At 41.1% G+C, this 20483-nt stretch overlaps 1 protein-coding gene across 4 annotated transcripts in view; it reads right to left on the minus strand.

The window, feature by feature from the left end:
• Window positions 1-20483, minus strand: part of VPS8 (VPS8 subunit of CORVET complex) — a 93104-nt gene that overhangs the window by 66456 nt on the left and 6165 nt on the right. For all 4 annotated transcript variants that reach the window (XM_081910310.1, XM_081910311.1, XM_081910308.1 and 1 more), the window contains 17 exons: window positions 19804-19858; window positions 15541-15665; window positions 13293-13379; window positions 11372-11439; window positions 10857-11010; window positions 10714-10773; window positions 9465-9572; window positions 8910-8990; window positions 7264-7434; window positions 6424-6498; window positions 5522-5557; window positions 4588-4678; window positions 4169-4215; window positions 3026-3115; window positions 2623-2669; window positions 1677-1899; window positions 318-407 (listed from right to left, as the gene is read on the minus strand). In XM_081910310.1, the coding sequence (XP_081766436.1) occupies window positions 318-407; window positions 1677-1899; window positions 2623-2669; window positions 3026-3115; window positions 4169-4215; window positions 4588-4678; window positions 5522-5557; window positions 6424-6498; window positions 7264-7434; window positions 8910-8990; window positions 9465-9572; window positions 10714-10773; window positions 10857-11010; window positions 11372-11439; window positions 13293-13379; window positions 15541-15665; window positions 19804-19858 (1608 nt within the window). The remainder of the gene's footprint in view (window positions 1-317; window positions 408-1676; window positions 1900-2622; window positions 2670-3025; window positions 3116-4168; window positions 4216-4587; window positions 4679-5521; window positions 5558-6423; window positions 6499-7263; window positions 7435-8909; window positions 8991-9464; window positions 9573-10713; window positions 10774-10856; window positions 11011-11371; window positions 11440-13292; window positions 13380-15540; window positions 15666-19803; window positions 19859-20483) is intronic.

Consider the following 20483-nt stretch of genomic DNA (forward strand, 5'->3'; position numbering starts at 1 on the left):
AATGATTTTAGAGTGTTGTTTGTGCTGTACTTTTGTACTGTTTTATTGTTGTTAGCCGCCCTGAGCCCGGCTTCGGCTGGTGAGGGCGGGATATAAATAAAAATTGTTATTTATTATTATTAAAAACTGGACTGCTCCAGTCTAAAGCTAAAGCGTAAAGGAAACCAATGTGATGGCCTCCAGACCATGTTGGACTCCAACTCCCTTAATTCCTAACCATCAGCCACCCTGGCTGGGGCTGATGTTTAGCTAAGCGTCTTGCAGAAAACTGATGATGAGCATAAAAGGTACTTAGTATGTGGCTGCAACCTTCCTACCTCCATTGGTGTAATATAGTCATTCATGCCACTGTTGTAGACATAGATCATGGCATCATACAAACGATTCTCCCAGCACATGAGGACCACCTAGGAACAAAAATATATGCCTTGAGACTTGAAGATTTATTCAACACTATACCAGATAGTAAGCAGCATGTGGACTCAGAAGATAATGTAGAGAAATACATATACAAAAAGCTGAAACTGATTTCCTTAAATGAGGGGGAAGGGAGGTAATTTGTAGCAAAGGGCTTTCCAACGTCCACATGCTGCTTTTGGAATTCCTGGCTTTTCAAAGAGACGTTTAAAGCCCTTTTACAAATACAACCATGCTGCTTCTTAAACTGAGGTATGGAGCTGCTTTGGAAAAGCTTTCAAACAGTCCTGTGAAGCTCTTTGAACCTCCAGTTTTTTTAAGGTTCAAGCAGCACTGGAAGGGAGAACAATTCCCCCTCCTTGAATGAGCCACTGCTCATAATAATAATATTTATTTATACCCCGCCCTTCCCGGTTTAAAAACCGGTCTCAGGGCGGCTAACAGCAAATATAAAACATTGTTTAAAATGTGACTTAAAATCAGCATAAAACAGCATAGAATACAACATAAAATGCAGCATCAATATCAATAAAATTCAAAAATTCAGGGGTCATTGGGGGAGGGGAACCCCAGTCAGTAGACATCAAATGGTCACCAGGGCTAACTGGCCAAGTTGGTCCTTCTAGGGCCAGCAAGGCGGTGTGTGAACAAGAATTTAAATGTGGGGTCCCAGAAAGGGGTTCTTCATAGAAGAGGAAAGGGAAAAGGGAATAGAGGATCAGGCTAATTCAAATTGAAGATCAGGCAGAATAGCTCTGTCTTACAGGCCCTGCGGAAGGAGTGGTTAATGGGTGGTGGAAGTGTTTCAACAAAAGAACAATTGGGAGCTCACTTTAAGTGCCCAATTTTTCCTTTGAAGCCCCGCCCCTACACATGAGACACCTGGTGACATCATACATGACAAAAATAGGACGAGTGGGCATGAACTCCTAAAAATGGCTTTGCAGGCCAAATGGGGAGGCTGGTACAGCCTTATTTGGCTTGCAGACCAGAGATTCCCCACCCACGATTTACCCCAAGTTTGAAACTTGTATAAATCCACATAATTATAGCTAGATTAATGTAGATTACCCTCAGAGATCTTGTCTGGTTCTAAAATGCTTTTTAGAGTTTTACAGAGCCCAGGGGCATCTCTGTAGCACAATGCAACACAAAACGTTTTAAACATCTTGTTCGTTAACTACTGAAAACATTCATACTTAAACAGCAGCAGAATGAGATTACATCCATGTCAAAATATGAAGGTTACCAATTATCACCTGCTGTATGTCTAGGCTGGTGATATCCATATGTACAATGCAAGCCTCCATGTTTGCCATTAAATTCTTATCTTGGAAGTGAAGCAGCAAATCTTTCATAATTTGAGCTGTAATTCCCATCAATTTATCACTTAAAATGTATGGCTCAAGACACTCCAGAAAGACACCCTTTGCCACAGAATTTTCACTCATCTTGTCATACATCTGGCTAAACAACAGATCCCTAGAATGAAGATGACAAGTGAATAAGTGATTATCAAAAATTAAAAACTTATTTTAGCTAGTAATGGTTGACTTCTACAGCATACACAGCAGGCAAAAACACTTCCTGCATTCATATTATGGATGGGGGACTGATCAATCTATTTCTGCCAGTATCAGTTTTGCATTTGTTCAGACAGTAAATCTGTTCTGTCCCACGTTTCAAATACATATTAGTCTATAAATATGTCATTTAGTAACATACCTTATCTTAAAATAAACATTTTGGTACTTTTTTTAAAGTGAGAACTGCTTTGTAAAATTCAGATAAATGTGAAATCCAAAAGGATAATTGCATTCTGATCTGCATATGAGTCCAGAAGGCACAGATCAAGTCAATTTGCACTGGAATTCAAAAAGATAAAATTCCCAAAACATCTGTCATTTGGACCAAAAAACTTTAAAAGGTGAGGTCTTAAAAGGAAAATCCATTTAGAAACCCGCCATTTTACAAATAAGCAATTGCGAATGCAGTGCTGTAATTCAAGATCATTCAGACAGGAAATTTAGAGAAAACCTTCCCCTGTGGCTCAATTGTTCCATCATTGTCAGCTCTCATATTCCACTTCTGGGACACCTGCTGTTTGTCATTAAGGCAAGGAACAGCTATAGGTGGCAGTCCTGGTGCAGCATATATGGCAAATCTATTGAATTCAGTAAGCAAGTTTCTCATGCTCTCACTTACATCCGCTGAAGCAGAAGGCAGTAATCAACAATGACAGGCACCATATCCTGCGAAAAAACCACACAGAAAGTGTCACTAACAATCCACAAGTACTACTTGATCTCCTATTACTGCTCTGTAGCTGTTATCCAGAAAAGATTAAACTTGCACTGATAGAGGGAGATCACAAAAGGAAGTCACTATATTGCTTGCACATTATCCTAAAGACTTGAATTTTTTTTTCTGACGCAGAAGAATCAACCCTGCGTCTACCACATGATGATAGCAACATGATAGAAGCCTATACAAGGAAATATTATTTTTATATAGGTGCTTCCATTTCTCTTGAAACAATTCATAACCGTTTTAACCTCTGAATTTTAAGTGGAAATAGAAAAGAGAAATCACTGCAAAAGCATTGTACCTGAAAGTGCTGCTCCATCACCTGGATTTTACCCTGATCAGGACATTTCTTCATCGTTCGATCAGCAAAATGGATAAGAATTTCAACCATCTGTGAAAGAGAAAGATTACAGAGGTAAGAAGCACCCATCATGCTTCAAATGAAAGGAAGGTGCTTGACGGTGGAAGGGGAGAGAACATTCCCAGCCCTACCTGAAGATGCCAGAGACTGGATGTGGAATCTTCTGCATGCAATGCACATGTTCTACCATTGATTTATGGCCCTAGGAAGGGATACAGGGGCAAACTGGGGGTGGGCTGTCCAGCTGCCAAAGTTCTCTCATAGATGCTGGGTTTTGAATCTAATAGGAATAGCTTTGAACTTGGTGAATCAGCAGCCAGTGCAGAGGTGTCTCATTCTTGTCAGCAGCCATGCTACAGCATTCTGCACTAACTGCAGCTTCCAGATCAAGTGCAGGAGAAGCCCTACACAGAGTGCATTGCCAGGAATCCAAGCTTGAAGTCAGCAAAGACTACTGTGGTCAAGGCTCTGCCGGTTCAGGAACAGCCATAGCTGTGGTATCAGTCACAGCTGCTAAAGGGGCCTCAAACCACTAAGGCTACCTGGGCCTCCCACAAAGTTTGGACCCAATATCAGTTAATGTACAGTGTCAATGTTTAATCATTGTGGAGGTGTAACTATATACAGTAGTACTTCTAGTTAAGACCTTAATTCGTTCTGGAGGTTCGTTCTTAACCTGAGGTACCACTTTAGCTAATGGGGCCTCCCACCACCCCGCGCCGGAGCACGATTTCTGTTCTCATCCTGAAGCAAAGTTCTTAACCCGAGGTACAATTTCTGGGTTAGCGGAGTCTGTAACCTGAAGCGTCTGTAACCCGAGGTACCACTGTACGCTGGTATTTGTTAATAAGGATGAACATCACTTATCATGTAAGAGAACAATATGTATTGATGGCAAGTATGACTTTTAATTGTCATTGTTTTTACACATTCAGATGTACACCAACACACACACACCCTAACTAAGCTGTTTGTTGGGAAAAGAAAAGCAAAATTGTACAAGGGGGAAAAAAAGACAGAATGTAGCTCTATATTCGGAAGGGGGGGGGGGAAGAGATGAGATTAGGAAGAGGAAAAACTCACTCTGTCTGCAACAACAGCTTTTCGTTTCTGTTCATCTCCAGACAACCCTGTTTAAAAACAAATCAGAATACCAAGTCTTTTCCAGGTCAGACTGCAAATGAAAAAGCTCCTCACTTATTATAACTCAGAGTAGGCAGTTTTTAAAAAATTAAATGTCTCAAAACACAACTTTAAAGTGTATAACCGCCACCACATTTACTGTAGAATTAAAAGACAGACAGGATTAATTTTAGCATGGGATTAGACAAATTTATGAAAGGCAGGTGTACCAACAATGGCTTTTAGCCAGGACAGAAAGCTGACAGTTCCATGTTCATAGGTAATATACTTCTTAAGATCAGCTGCTAGAAGGTAAGCAATGGGGGGGGCCTTTTGTTGAAGCAATTACTTAGGTGGTACAATACCTAAATCAAACTTACCTACAACAGCCTTGGCTTTTCCTTCGTGAAAGGACCAAGCAAGAGCCAGTGCTTCATTAAGGCAGTCTTGTTTCAGAAGATGATCTATTCTCTGAAGGCAGATACACAACAGCGACAACTGTTACAGATTGTGACCAAAAGCAATCTCCAATTAAGGATTTAATTCAGGAATTCTAATTGCTCTGTTTGTGTTTTAAGACATTTCTAGAATGCTTACTCCAACACAGAAACATTCAACGTCTCCCCCCCGCCCCCGCAAAAATACAATGTGCACGACCCACACATACACGTGTCTCAGATCAATCAGCCACTCAAAAATGGTGCTCCACAAATCCATTCTATAAAGCTTTGAAAATTGATTAACATCATAACATCAAAACAACTGCCCTTTGAATAACATGGAGCTGGGCAATAATTAATGGCAGTTAAAATTGTATGCCAATCCATTTTATTTGCCTTCCCCTTGTCAGTTTGGAACAAAACTAACTATGGGGTTTGCTGATGGAAGGAACATGATACATTAGCTCCCTTTAGCAATTTCTTCACATTTTTGTAAGTTTCCCTCATTGCTGATACATATACAGCATCAACAGTACAGAGGTAATCTTTCAGTGCATCATGAATAATTACCAAAAAAAAAAGACAGTGCAGTCTAGATTAGCAATGCTTTATTATGTTGGTTGGTGAAAATACTGCATTCAATTAACAGGACACCAATGTTTTCTGTCCATAATATGTATATTTACTCATCAAAGTTTTGTCTTGAAGGCAGCTCATTCCTCCCGTCACCAAGTCATGAACCTAAGCTCTCTACAGTATCATCCTATGCATGTCTACTCAGTTATAAGCCCAAATTACTTCAGAAAAGCTTAGTCCTATGTAAGTGAATTTAAGGTTGCAGCCTTAATACACTAGGGCCTTTCTCTTCACTTACCTCTCTCCAGCTTCTCAGTGTCATCACATGGACAGACTGAAAGTAGAGGAAAGTAAAAGCACAAGTAAATGCAGTTGTCTACTTAAGCATTCGTTGGTAGTAACTATGAATTCCCATACTAGCTGGCAGGATGCTTAGGCAACATTTATTCTAGGTGCTGAAGAAACATGAATCCCACAACTTAAGATCAAAGGGCTATCTAATCCAGCATCCTGTTTTCCACAGCGGCTAACAAGATGCAGATGAAAAGACCACAAGAAACATCTGAAGACAAAAAACCTCTCATGCCATCTCTGATGCTGGAGGTAGTATATATAGCCATCATGGTAAAGCTAAAGGTAAAGGTACCCCTGCCCGTAAGGGCCAGTCTTGACAGACTCTGGGGTTGTGCGCCCATCTCACTTAAGAGGCCTGGGGCCAGCGCTGTCCGGAGACACTTCCGGGTCACGTGGCCAGCGTGACAAAGCTGCATCTGGCGAGCCAGAGCCGCACACGGAAACGCCGTTTACCTTCCCGCTGGTAAGCGGTCCCTATTTATCTACTTGCACCCGGAGGTGCTTTCGAACTGCTAGGTTGGCAGGCGCTGGGACCGAGCAGCGGGAGCGCACCCCGCCGCAGGGATTCGAACCGCCGACCTTTAGATCGGCAAGTCCTAGGCATTGAGGCTTTAACCCACAGCGCCACCTGCCATCATGACTAGGAGCCATTGATAGCCTTATTCTATTTATTACATTTACATACAGCACCTTTCTGCCAAAGCACACAACATGCTTTACAAGTACTAAAACAAATGACAAATAATTCTATACTGAGATAATAATAACTTAATCATTCTAATAAGAGGCAGATAAAGAGGCCTAGTAAATAATAAAATAGTTTTAGAAGAACCTGGTCAGACTTACCTTTGTGCCTAAATAAAATATTTGACCACCACAGTTGCTGATTGACTGGTAACAAGCTTTCTCCCCCACCAGCGCCTAAAAAACATGGAGTGTTTTTATTTAGTACAAAAGTACAGTAGTGGTGTTTTTCATTAGTAAGAAAATATATGAGGAAAATAGGGCAATGGAAAAAATAAGTGCAGCCAGACAAGCTTAATTATTCAGTCATTTCTCTCTCTCCTTTGTATAGTAGCAGGTGACAAATTCAAAGTAGAGCATTTAGTAGTCATTTCACATTCATCTGTGATCCACTAAGAGTTTTAATGATGTGTTATGGGTCAACAAGGCAGCTAATATTTACCAAATAGGTTGACTATATTTCAGACGTGTAGTTTGCAATGCAGAAGCTTGAAACATAAGCTAATTTCTGCTGAAATTTACCAAATGGGCAAGAGACAGAACAAAACTACGGTCAAGTTTTAAAATCTTTAAAATCTGGATATGAGACTGATTGCTATGTGAGCAAACAAACAATTTCTGTGTGCAGCAAAGTGATGGCAGAGTTTCAAGGTATCTTTTGGATGTGCTGAAGTGTATATAGTTGGGAAGGAGAGGAAGGTCCTTTCTGTATGTCTGCTCTCATCATTGTAGAATAGTTTTTCTCTCTATTGCTACAGTTATGCCATAAAGGAAGAATACAGAACCCAACTGTACAAAAACAGAGAACTATAATAAGAAACGGTGGGGGCGGGGGAGAGAGAGAGACGTTATTTAGCTGCAGTTTCAGGACACACCAGATGTTAGATAGGAATTCTTAACAAACCAACATGTTCATTAAGTACATATCTCATTTGGCCATACCAGTGCTTGGCTGACATTGCCTCCTGTAGCCAATGATTTGAAATGGCTGCTGTTGTACACTAACTGGACTTCTGAGATCTCCACAGTCTCAAGTTCCTCCTGCGTCTGACGATCTATCACATGCAGTTTCTCCACACTATCCAGAAGAACCACTGTGCGTGAATTTATCCACTAGAAATCAAGCAAAGGTAACAGGTACCAACAAGTAATAACACAAAAGGACAGGGGATATTATTGGGCACTAAGGGAGTCAGTGTGGTGTAGTGGTTAAGAGCGGTAGTCTTGTAATCTGGGGAACCAGGTTTGCGGTTCCCACTCCTCCACATACAGCTGCTGGGTGACCTTGGGCCAGTCACACTTCTCTGAAGTCTCTCAGCCTCACTCACCTCACACAGTGTTTGTTGTGGGGAAGGAAGGGAAAGGAGAATGTTAGCTGCTTTGAGACTCCTTTGGGTAGTGATAAAGCAGGATATCAAATCCAAACTCCTCTTCCTCTTAAGTAAATCTTATAAAGCCATAGCATCCGAATTATATAGCTGGTGGCAACATGACTAACTTTAGAAGTTGGGGTCTCAGTACAAATATGTTAGAGAGGAATGTCATGTAATTTTCCTGGGAATATTTAACCACAATCAGCAAGACTAGAAATATACATTTTAAAGTGGAAAATCTCAAGTGTGATGTACAAATCCCCACAATTATATGACAAGCTCTTTCTTAATATGATGGTCTCCACAACCATTGGGAGCAAAACTTGAAGCACCCCTTTAAGCCCCAAGGTACAAAACTAGAATGAAGTTTTTAAAAAATTCATATTTGTAGGTTATACGTTTATACTTTTTAAACCTCCAGGTTATTCAAGTCTTAAACACACTTCCAATAATAGTTAATGTTGACGAGTTTTCTACTAGAATCAAACTTAGGCAAATCAGAAGAAATTAAGATCGCGGCTCAAGAGACAACACAATGAGAACTATTAAAGTGGCAACAATGTATTTAAGTACAGTGTTACCTCAGGTTAAGAACTTACTTCGTTCTGGAGGTCCGTTCTTAACCTGAAACTGTTCTTAACCTGAGGTACCACTTTAGCTAATGGGGCCTCCCACTGCTGCCGCCCCGCCAGAGCACGATTTCTGCTCTCATCCTGAAGCAAAGTTCTTAACCTGAGGTACTATTTCTGGGTTAGCGGAGTCTGTAACCTGAAGCTAGGTACCACTGTACGTTGAAATTCACTAGCAAATAACAGGGCAATCTTAGATGGAGGTGGGGAGCAGAGGAGCCATTTCTGCAACCAGCTTGCACTGGTCATGTCAGACTGTGGGGTTTTTGTTTGTTATTTGCTAGGGGGATCCTTGAGCCCCTGGATCCTGCTAAAAAAAGGTGAGAGAATAATTGGAAGTAGCTTAGCTGAGTGACATTGCAGCCTCAGTCACAGCACAGCCCCCTAAATGGTGGTGCTCCTCTCTGCCAACAGAGGCCAGCAGGGAGACCACTACATAAACATCTGACACCCCTCACCATCACTACCCAGACAAGTTTCATCTTCTGAAGAGTTAAGAGCCTATTAAATGGAAGAAATGCCTATTTCTTTTTTAGCAACAAAATTCTTCGCATTTCCTACTAGAAAATAAAACATAACAACTTACTGTAAAATTAATGAGGTCATAGTGCAGATGTAGCTGCTTCTGCTTTGTAACATGTATTGCTCCAGATTCATCTCTTTTGACCTGGTGATGAAATTAGGTAATTCATAGGAACATAATAAACTGCATCATACAGAGTCAGACCATTGGTCCATCAAGCAATTGGGCTGCTTACAATTGTGCTACCTTCAGCTGTGTTTTCGTCTAACACCTGCAGAAAACTTTTTAAATTTGCCATGATAGTCAGCTGGTGATCAGCTTGTGTGTGTTTTACTGTATCATATTTGTTGAGAACAGCTCTGATATATTTTTTAATACAAATAATTCAGGAAATAAAGAAAGAAAAGTGATTCCCACTAATACCAATGTACACTCAAGTGAAAATCAAACTGAACAATTAGATACTTTTTCATCAGACTAGTAAGCTGAGAAACTCATCTACAACACAACTGTTGCCATCCTACAGTCTGAGCCTCTGTAAGTTAATGACCAACTACTCTGAGGGAATATGTATTTAGAAAGCAACTCTCCAAAGCTGATTGATAAAATGAACCTTACCAGAAGGAAATGGACAACATCTCCTCGGCAGAAGGCAAGCACAGGATTCACAGATGTCTGTACAGCAACAAAATGCCATGCTAGCAATGGAACACTGGAGGGGTCCATCTGAAGATGAAAATATACGAGATTCTTAGCACCAAGTAAAAGAAAGAAAAAGTACTGACTGTAGAGGGGGGAGAAGTACTAGTTTGAAAGTGAAATATACTGGTCTAATTTAAACTCAATTTACAAAAAGACTTGCTATAATCATGCTCTTTACTAAATATATATATATAAATTCCTTACTTTCCAAAGCTTTATAAAGACGCAATCAGCTTGAAATGTACAACATTAGCATCTCCAGTCCTTGCAGAGGTGGGTGCACTTAAGCCTACTGATTTCAATGGTCTTAAAGGTAAAGGGACACCTGACCATTTGGTCCAGTCGTGGCCGACTGGGGTTGTGGCACTCATCTCGCTTTATTGGCTGAGGGAGCCGGCGTACAGCTTCCAGGTCATGTGGCCAGCATGACTAAGCCGCTTCTGGCGAACCAGAGCAGTGCACGGAAACGCCGTTTACCTTTCCGCCGGAGTGGTACCTATTTATCTACTTGCACTTTGATGTGCTTTCGAACTGCTGGGTTGGCAGGAGCTGGGACTGAGCAACGGGAGCTCACCCCGTCACAGGGATTCGAACCGTCGACCTTCTGATCGGCAAGTCTTAGGCTCTGTGGTTTAACCCACAGCGCCACCCACGTCCCACGTCAATGGTCTTAGGTATACCTAATTTGGCAAAGAATTACTCCATCGGTGCAAGTGTGTGTTGTATAAAGTTCTTACAAGACAATGGAAGGCTGTGTTAGACATCCAAACTAAAGTTCTCCCCAAATAATCCTCAGGCCTGGCCTAGGACAATTTTCTGCCTTAGGCAAAGGACAAGATGGCGTCGTGCTCTCTAGTCACATGTACAGAAGCAGCCTAGACCAGAAGTTGGTACAAGAAAGGAACATTCTCCACTGCATGTGAAGGAGGCAGGCAAATTTTGGGGGTGCAGGACAAGTCATGTGGGAAACACAACTCTGCCCTTCAAGAGAGGGTAATGGCTGGGTGGAATGGGGCAGGATCAGGAGAAACAGTCGGAGTGTGAGGGGCAGCATCTATCACCCAAGGCAGTTTCCTCCCTCTGCTTCATGGTAGGGTTGGCCCCAGTAACCCTCATGCTCCACCAGAGCACTTTGAACAATCATGGATTTGTCAAAATTACTCACACGGCCGTATGGGAAAGTCATCCACACTTTCAAAGACGGTTTCAAGCCAATGACAAGAATCTGCAGGTAGAAATGAAAGTAAGTAATAAACGTTCTGCAATATTTCTTCCATTTTAAAACAGGATGTCTTGTGTAGAAGTCACCTTTGTTAAGGAAGCCATTGCAAGCAGGGAGTACTGGGTGATGGGATGGTCTCTCAGTTCAGTCTTTGCATGTAAAGGCTCAATGCAGCAGACTTCTCCCTTGGAACCACTAAACAAGCAGCGTGACTCACATGTTCTCACACCCATGACTCTCCTGAGAATAAAGTAAAAGGACATAAACAAACAGCAACAATTTGCAACAGTGACTTGTGTGTATAGGAAAATGCATATGCAATTTAGCTTTCAAAAGTGTTGCATGTAATTCCAGGAATGGCTTTTAACAACTACATTTGCAAATCCAGCACAAATGATACTGACCAGGATACTCAAGGGATACTCAAGAGAGAATGAGGCCTCTAAAGCCTCTAGTGTTTTTCCTCAGTCTGTTCAACTTGAAATCTTGAGCACAACCTGGTGTTTGAAATGCTGCACTTCAAGTTCTTAGAAAAGATTTCATTATAAAGGGTCTATTTCCAACAATGCTGTCATCCGACAATAAACCCACAGATTCTTACCTGAAAGAGAGTTCGAATACTGAGCCTCCACTGTCGTTGCAAATCGCTAGCGTTGGATCATCTGTAAACTGAACAGAACATTACTTTTCCCCCACACGTCTATCTTCGCAGCAACTTTTAAAACTTTCTTTCATTAACATTACCTCACTTGTTAATGGGCACTACCCTAGACCAGATGGATGGGAGGTGGCCTGCTCTTAACGGGGTCACATTCCCTCTGAAGAAGCGGTTACACAGCTTAGGGGTATTTCTGCACTAACTGCTGTCGCTTGAGGCTCAGGTGGCCTCAGTGGTACAGACGCCTTCTATCAGCTTCTGCTGCTAGCCCAGCTTCACTGCTATCTGAACAGGGATAGCCTAACCTCTGTTGTCTATGCTCTGGTAACCTGCAGGTCAGATTACAGTGGTATCTTGGGTTAAGTACTTAATTCATTCCAGAGGTCCGTTCTTAACCTGAAACTGTTCTTAACATGAAGCACCACTTTAGCTAATGGCGCCTCCTGCTGCCGCCGCGCTGCCAGAGCACGATTTCTGTTCTCATCCTGAAGTAAAGTTCTTAATCTGAGGTAATATTTCTGGGTTAGCAGAGTCTGTAACCTGAAGCGTATGTAACCTGAAGCATATGTAACCCAAGGTACCACTGGATTGTAATGTGCTATATGTGGGCCTGCCTCGGAAGACAATTTGGAAAGTTCAGCTGGTGCAGAATTTAGCAGCCAGGTTGCTTACTGAGGCAAGACAGTTTGAGCACATAACGCCAAACCTGGCCTGATTGCACTGGCTGTTAATTAGTTTCCAGGCCCAATTCAGAGTGCTGGTTTTGACCTATAAAGTCTTAAAGGGATCAGGACCATGGTTCCTCAAGAATTGCCTCTGGCCCTATGAATCAAACCCGGACCCTGCGATCATCATCTGAGGCCCTTCTTCATGTGCCTCACTGTTTGTAGAATGCTCTTGCCTGGCACCATCATTATATATATATGAATGAATGAATATTTATTGGTATTTTCAGCATACATATAAAAATCGAAAACAAAAATAAAAAATAAACAAAATAAAAACACAAAAATACAAAAAATTCAAAACTTAACAACAATTAAAAACACATAAAGTTTCAATTACTTATTTTCTTTTACCTTATTTCTCAGACCTCCTCACACCTCCCCTTCTTGTATTCCAATTTAAATTGTCAGTTCAGCAAGTCCTTAACTTATTTCTCCACTTTAACTTAATAATTTGTTCTAACCTGCTGTTATTTTACTTTTCTTCTCTCTTCCATTTCCTCAATTTATATTTTTGCAAACCTTATTTCTATTTGATTTAAAAACCAATTTTAACTTATCCAAATTTACACATCAATACTTATACCTCATTAATTATTCTTAAACCTTTTTCCTAAAGTCGACCAAAATTTCCCTTCCACGGTTTTCCCAATTTCCATACAACTAACAAAAATATAAAAGCCAAGCAAATTATATTTGTATACCCTTTGGATTCCCAAACTCCACCCACCCTTTTCCCGGTTCCAGTCTCCAACCAATATCCATCAGTCTTTATATGTTATTTAGCCTGGAGATCTCACGTCCGAGGCACTTAAATCTCTCTCAGTTCCTCTCTGTCGGTCTTTTTGATAGTCTTTGATATTAAACCCCAAATCTCGGTGAAGCATCATTATATATTGTTATGCACCAGGCAAAAGCTTTCTTCTATAACCAGGCCTTGGATTTTTAAATATCTGTCGCCTTTCAGAAGTGGGTGGGATATTTTTAATATACTTCTCTTTCCTATGCAATTCAAATTTTGAGGTAAGAAATACTGGTCCTGTATTAGGTGTGCACAATTTATTATCGTCAGAAAGATCTAACACAATTACAGTGCAGCCAACACAGCTCACAAAGCAGAATTAATTAATATTTCTTACCTTGATGTGCAAAATTGCTGTTCCTGGAGGATGAGCATCTGTTATTGATCTCAAAAGCTTTCCACTAGCCAGATCCCACATTGTAATCTATAAGTAAAAGACCATTAATTTTCTCTAATACAAGTCTGGATTACCAAAGCATGAAGACATCTACGAAATATTTGCCAACCATCTTCTTGTGTAATCAAGCGTTATTCAATTATTTTGTCCTACTTTTCCAGGCACAGAGTGTACTTCACATTTTATAAAGCTTTAGAGAACAAAGGTCTAATTCAGACATCACACTTCCCCACTGCCATGGTTTGGGAACTGGGAGCAGACTCCTCCTCCCCCAGGGGTGCCAACTTGAATAAAATATGGGGGTGTCAGGTAAGCAGCGCCCTGCATAATTGATCACATGACACAGTGCTTGCACACCATTTGAATGGCAATGTCCATCAACTGGGGGGGGGGCAGCCCCCTCAAAAAAATTGAGAGGCCGTAGTCCCCTCAGCCCTTAGGAGTTGGCTCCTATGTCCTTCCCTCCTCAGCGCTCTCTCCTGGATAGCAGTAACTATCCTGACTGCAAAGTCTGAGCTGGCATGATTAACAAAAATTACTGCTAAGCACATTTTGAGACCAAATGGGGTCTAATCTTGGTTTCAAACTCTGGTTTGAAAGCTAATTATGGTTAAGAGAAATTAGGGTTAAACTGGTCAGGCATGATTGTAAACTACTGTTGGTAACAACAGGAAAAGGGAGGGCTGTATGAGCCAAGGGAGGGTGGAGCAAAAGGGTGGGGAAGGCCACAAAGTTTTCTTAATTGCCATCTCACATCCAAACTGCACTATGGCTTGTCCATCAGTTTAAAAGCAGAAGCTTCCTCCCACCAGCTTAGCCAACATGATTGAGCAAGACTGCCAAGATTGCTCACTCCCAATTTCCAAAATAATGAACATGACTCTATTTATCTATCTATCTATCTATCTATCTATCTATCTATTCTTTGAAAGTTTTGCTAGGAACTGAAATATAGAGTTTACAAAATAAAGAAATAAAATGGATGATGTTTTCTTTCATATGACATTTGTATTGAGAAAATCAAAGCTAGACTTAAACAAAAGCTGAATTTTCTGGCATTAAAATAAGACCTCACGGAGTACAAAGAAGTACTGCATAGAATACATGTACTGCTTGCTAATCTATATCACATTTGGGGTCATCGGGCTTCTCCCTACAATAAGCCACAGTAGAAAGAAATTATCTATGGAGATAACAAAAGGTGTAAATAGAAAATCATTGCTCTCCAGAACCAAATAAGAAGAGCCTAGCTAGATCAGGCCAAAGGCCCATTGAGTTCAGCATTCTGTTCCAATAGTGGCCAACCAGATACCCACAGGAAGCCTGTGAGCAAAACCCGAGTACAATAGCAGTCTCCTCACTTGAAATCCCCAGCAACTGGAATTCAGAGACACTGCCTTGGACAGCAGAGGTGGAAGAAGTGTTTGGATTTGATATCCCGCTTTATCACTACCCGAAGGAGTCTCAAAGCGGCTAACATTCTCCTTTCCCTTCCTCCCCCACAACAAACACTCTGTGAGGTGAGTGGGGCTGAGAGACTTCAGAGAAGTGTGACTAGCCCAAGGTCACCCAGCAGCTGCATGTGGAAGAGCGGAGATGCGAACCCGGTTCCTCAGATTATGAGTCTATCGCTCTTAACCACTACACCACACTGGAACAAAGCCATCGCAACCAGTAGCCATTGATTACAGGTGTCCCCTCACTTACGCACAACCACATACACGAGTGGTGCTGGGAAATAATAAAATAATTCAGTTCAAACCCAGAAATGGCAGGAGCTCATGAGGAGACCCTCCCTGGAGCCCAAAGAGGATGACAGTGAAGGCGGAGGAAGCCTCAAAGAGACTGAAGGTGCAACGGGGCTTTGTTTACACTGCTCAGCCTCTCCACCTAATAGCTGGTGTGCGGGGTGGCGCAGCAGATTTCGCATGCAGCCTCCAGCCTCCTGTCAGCCCCAGAGCTTCAATTCTAGTCATGGATAATTTTGGATACAGTGTTTTTGGTATGGTTTGAAAAGAGAACAGCAGAGAGGAAATTTTAAGGGCGTTTTGAGAGGGTGCTCCACACTTTACCCGATTTCACTGAAACGTGACCCCTGGGTTTGCACATCTACCTTGGGGTACACAGAACACAGCTGGACTTACTTCTGAGTAAGCATGCACAGTATTATGGAACATATCAACCTTACCTGTCCTTTTGCAAAACCACACAGAAGTCTTGAACAATCGTTGTTGATGCTAAGAGCAGATATAGCCCCATACTGTGCTCCAACTGCGGTACTGCCCAAACAAAGCCGAAGAGCCTGGTTCGGATCTAAACACAAAGCATGCCTAGTTAACATATGGGTACATCAACACCACAGATCAGCACATCCATCCTAGAATCAAGAGTAATTCTACACATCATGAATTGGCTCATTTCAGTTACAGATAGGTAGCCGTGTTGGTCTGCCATAGTCAAAACAAAAAAAGTTCCTTCCAGTAGCACCTTAAAGACCAACTAAGTTAGTTCTTGGTATGAGCTTTCGTGTGCATGCACACTTCTTCAAGAAGTGTGCATGCACACGAAAGCTCATACCAAGAACTAACTTAGTTGGTCTTTAAGGTGCTACTGGAAGGAATTTTTTTTGTTTTGGCTCATTTCAGACACCACATTTTCAATCATTCAACCCATGATATGGAGAACTAGCAACAAACCGTGGTCTCTCACCCTCATCCTTCCTTTCCGGGTTTGCATAATCATGATTACTTGTGACACCAAAATTGGGCGTAACATTCTTACAATTCACCAGGAAGAGGAGGTGAAGAAAGCTTTTGTGGAGAGTGAAAAATGAGGAGCAACCGCTTATGTGATTTTAAAGATAGAATTTAAAATTCTAACAGTGAAGAGCTATGACACCCAATGAGGCCCACAAAACTCAGGAGCAACGTGGCCAGTGCTATAAAGGGAAGAATAAGCCACACAAAAAAGAAAAGAAAATAGCACTATTTATAGCAGCAAGAAGGAAGGAGACAGAAGCAGATCAATAATAAAATCAAGAGATAACATAACAAAACACTTTCTTTCAAGAGAAAGATTCTATTTTAGAAATTTAATACAAAAAAGCTAGAGAATAATAGAAAAATGGAGAGTAGAATAAAATCTATGCCTCATTTAAAAGTTTAAGGGGAAGAATAGAACAGAAAATTATTTTGCTATGGCCTCCATGTTTTCCTCCCAAAATGCCATGGAAGCACATTGCACTGAGGGAATTTCAAGGTCACAAACCTGGTAGCAGGCTGCCAATGGACAATATCTGCTGTTGCCACTACCACCATCACAGATTATGTAAAAAATATTTTTTTAAAATGAAAAATACAAAAACCTATAGGTCAAGACAAGCAGTTCCCACTGAACCCCACACCCGTTTGGAAGACAAATATATGAGAATGAAGATCACCAAACTAAAGATTGCAACAATCCTCATCTCACACCTAGTTTGTGATATGGCATAGACAGTTATTCAAATAGGAAGGGAGCGGAAAAACACCTTCCTTGTTTTAGTTCAGCAGCTCTCTAGAAACTGGTTAGACTCTCTAGTCAAAAATTGTAAGTGCCCCAAGGCTACTTGAGTGAATTTTCTTATCCATTTTCAGTACATGATACTAACGTGATCAAACTTGGGTTTATGCCCAAGTATTTTAAACTTATATGCATGTTAAATATTGTCAAACTTTCTTTTTTAATACAACAGCAGCTACTTTAAAAATGGATTGGAGGGAGTAAAAACTAGGTATATGGCTTCAAACCCTTTTGAAAAATAAAAAATTCATAGGCTGATCTTTGAAGGATGTCAATACAACAATAGGTTGTGAACAGGATGTTTTGCAACCTTGTGAATGCATAAAGTCTGTAGTGGAAGGATATGTTATTACCTATTATTTGTAATTATTAAGAACAAACAGCATTTAACAAAACCTGGATTCATTTACACTGTTGCAACACAGTAAAACACCACACATTAAAAAATAAATCCAGGAAGTATGGGCCAAACACATGCTGACAGGCCTATGCAGTTTAAAATTTCCTTGGGTAGCCAGTCACTTTAATGATTGCTCTGTACTGCTTTTAAGTTTTTTATGTTGCTGTACACACCCCTAATGTTTTGTGAGGAAATTGTATATAATTTTTTTATAAATGAATTAAGTGAATGAATTGTATTTACCACAGAGCATGCTCTATAAAAATCAAATCATCATTTCCCACACATTATATCTCTGCTTCAAGTATTAATTATTATTATTATTATTGATGTTTTTATCCATTCATTCATTTATATGAATGAATGAAAGAGCCAGGGCAGCAAACACAGCCACGATTTCTAAGAACAGTTAGAGTTAAAAACATTATTTTATCCAGTCACTTCAGAGTTACCAGGAAGAGATATCCTTCAGCCACCTAATGCCTAAGTAAACCAAAATGTTTTCAAATTCCTTCTGAAAAGTAACGATGGTGGGTGGCAGATGCACCTCACTAGGGAGGGCGTACCACAAATGGTGTACCACCACAGAAAGGGAGAACTCAATCTCACATTGCCACCCACCCACCATCCTGCAAATGTACCCATGAATGATTTCCGTGCTCTTACCAGGTCACCCTTCACTAGTCATCCATCTCTCACCAAGAGGCTGGGTTAGGCACATGCACACCTTCCTAGTTGTTTCTGGCTCTCAACCAGGAATCAACCCAGTCAGATGTACCGGGGGGGGGGGTGGAGAATGCTCTCACCCATCCCTACTGCAGCCTTGGGCTTGCCGATCAAAAGGTTGGCGGTTCAAATCCCTGCGACGGGGTAATCTCCCATTGCTCAGTCCCTACTCCTGCCAACCTAGCAGTTCGAAAGCACATCAAAGTGCAAGTAGATAAATAGGTACTGCTCCGGTGGGAAGGTAAACGGCGTTTCCATGTGCTGCTCTGGTTCGCCAGAAGCGGCTTAGTCATGCTGGCCACATGACCCGGAAGCTGTACACCGGCTCCCTTGGCCAATAAAGCGAGAAAAGCGCCGCAACCCCAAAGTCATCCGTGACTGGACCTAATGGTCAGAGGTCCCTTTACCTTTAAGGACCTCCCAACCTCATCATTTTAATTAGCTGTGAGGTTCAGGATCACCCCCACCTTGCCAAAGCCTCTGGAGAGAAGAGTGTCCACCAGACGGATGGTGGATGAAGAGGGAAAGGCAGGTGGGAAAAGCAGTAACACCGTCAGAGGTGGCAGGCAGCCAGTTTCCTCAAACAAATGCCAGCAAACCTCAATGAACTGAAGCAACATTGTAAAGAAGAGCAGGCCAGAATTCCTCCACTATGAAGTGAGAAGCCGATAAAGCCACACAGAAAACAATTGCTTCAAGTTATTGCTGCTAAAGGTGGTTCTACAAGCTGTTGAATCATAAGGTGTACTTAGTTCTTCCACACACGGCTTCCCCATTTTGGCTTTATTTTTGTTAAACAAACCGTGACACGGAGTAGTATGTCATGTGTTGTTGTTCATCTGAGGTTGTATTTACCTAATTTTAAGACCTGCTAAGGAGGAGGTGACTGGTACCGTGCTGATAATACCACAGAATTCAAAGAGGGTGTACTTTCTTTTCCCCGTAACTGTATAGGCAGTTATTGAATATGTTCTGGTTGAAGACCAGTACCTCTTGCCAGAGTGGTAATCAAAGCTATGATGTACTAAAAGCTACAGACAAAATATTTGTCTCTTCTTCAGAGGAGTTTCCCAGCACAGAAAATAGCTTCAGGGTTTTCTATGAACTCCTGCACCCTATGCCCTAAAATTACATTGTGAACATACTGCCCAGACCTTCAGGAAGCGGTATACAAATTTAATCTACCATATCAGAATTCAGAGCATAGTTGTGGCAGTTTTAAAATGTGGATCTGTTCATGCAAGTTACATGCACAATGCAGCGATACTATACCTTTGCCTTCTCAGTCCATGAGGAAAAAAGTTGAGAGAGAAAGAAAAGCCAGAAGTCAATAGGGAGGAAAAATACTTAATAAAATGTTTCTGTTCAGCAAGAGGCTATCACAAATCACTTTCTGCTGGTGGCGGGGTGGGGAGCAACAGACGAAATGCCTATTCATTTCTTTGTAACATGAGGCCAAAACAGCATATCCAGACAACACTTCCTTCAAATGCCATATAGAGAACCAAGTAAAAAAACAAACCCCTACCTTATTTGAACATAATCTTTTTTAATCCAGAAAGCCTGCAAGTCAACATCATTTTAAAATACATCACATTACTTACATGTAGCATGTCCTGCTAGGCTTACTGAATCAGATGACCAGACATATTGGTACTACTTATGTAACAAAATACAGTAACAAAATACATAGAATATGCCACAGAAATCAAATTCAAAGTGATTTTCTGAAGTTTAAGTGGTTCAACAGGTACCCTTGCTTACCAAATATCAGTGCCAGTCCATGGGATGTTCCCACTGCTATGAGACTTGAGGCTGCCTAAACAAAGCAAAGCCAAGGGAAAGCATTAAGACACTTGAAAACAAGGCAGACAATAAGCAATAACCCAAAAGCAGCAATCAGATTATCAATGTTTTAAGTAAGCAAAATTGAAACCAGAAATTAACCCTAAAAGGTTATGCACCTATGGAGTAGGTTTCTATAAAGGACTCAGAAGAAGCCATATCAGAAACACTTGCTGACCAAATGATTAAAGATTATTTCACAAAAAGAACTGATCTAAGTGGCCTTTATAATTGGAACAGGTGACTGACTGGATTATCATCATATACATTAGGTGGCAGGTTTGACTTCGTGATTTTTCATTAAGCCTACTCATTGGCCTGTGCACAAAAACTGGGCTCATCTATTCCCCTTTCCTCCTCCAGTGCCTCTACAAGGGAAAAGAAAGGATATTTTCACTTTAATGTAATCATAGTTTAGAATTGCAGCCAAATCCTAAACTGTGATTAATCTTAACTATAGCCTATTGAAACAAGCGAACTTCATAAACCATGGTTTGAAATAACCTAATGAGCCCCATTATAGCAGAAGCCCTACATAAGGACTTCCATTCGTGCAACAGGGCTTCCCTCCTAGCTCTCTTTGTGTGCCTGAAATTGGC

This window comes from Podarcis melisellensis (assembly GCF_964234715.1).
Source record: "Podarcis melisellensis genome assembly, chromosome: 5".
Classification (NCBI taxonomy): Eukaryota; Metazoa; Chordata; class Lepidosauria; order Squamata; family Lacertidae; genus Podarcis; species Podarcis melisellensis.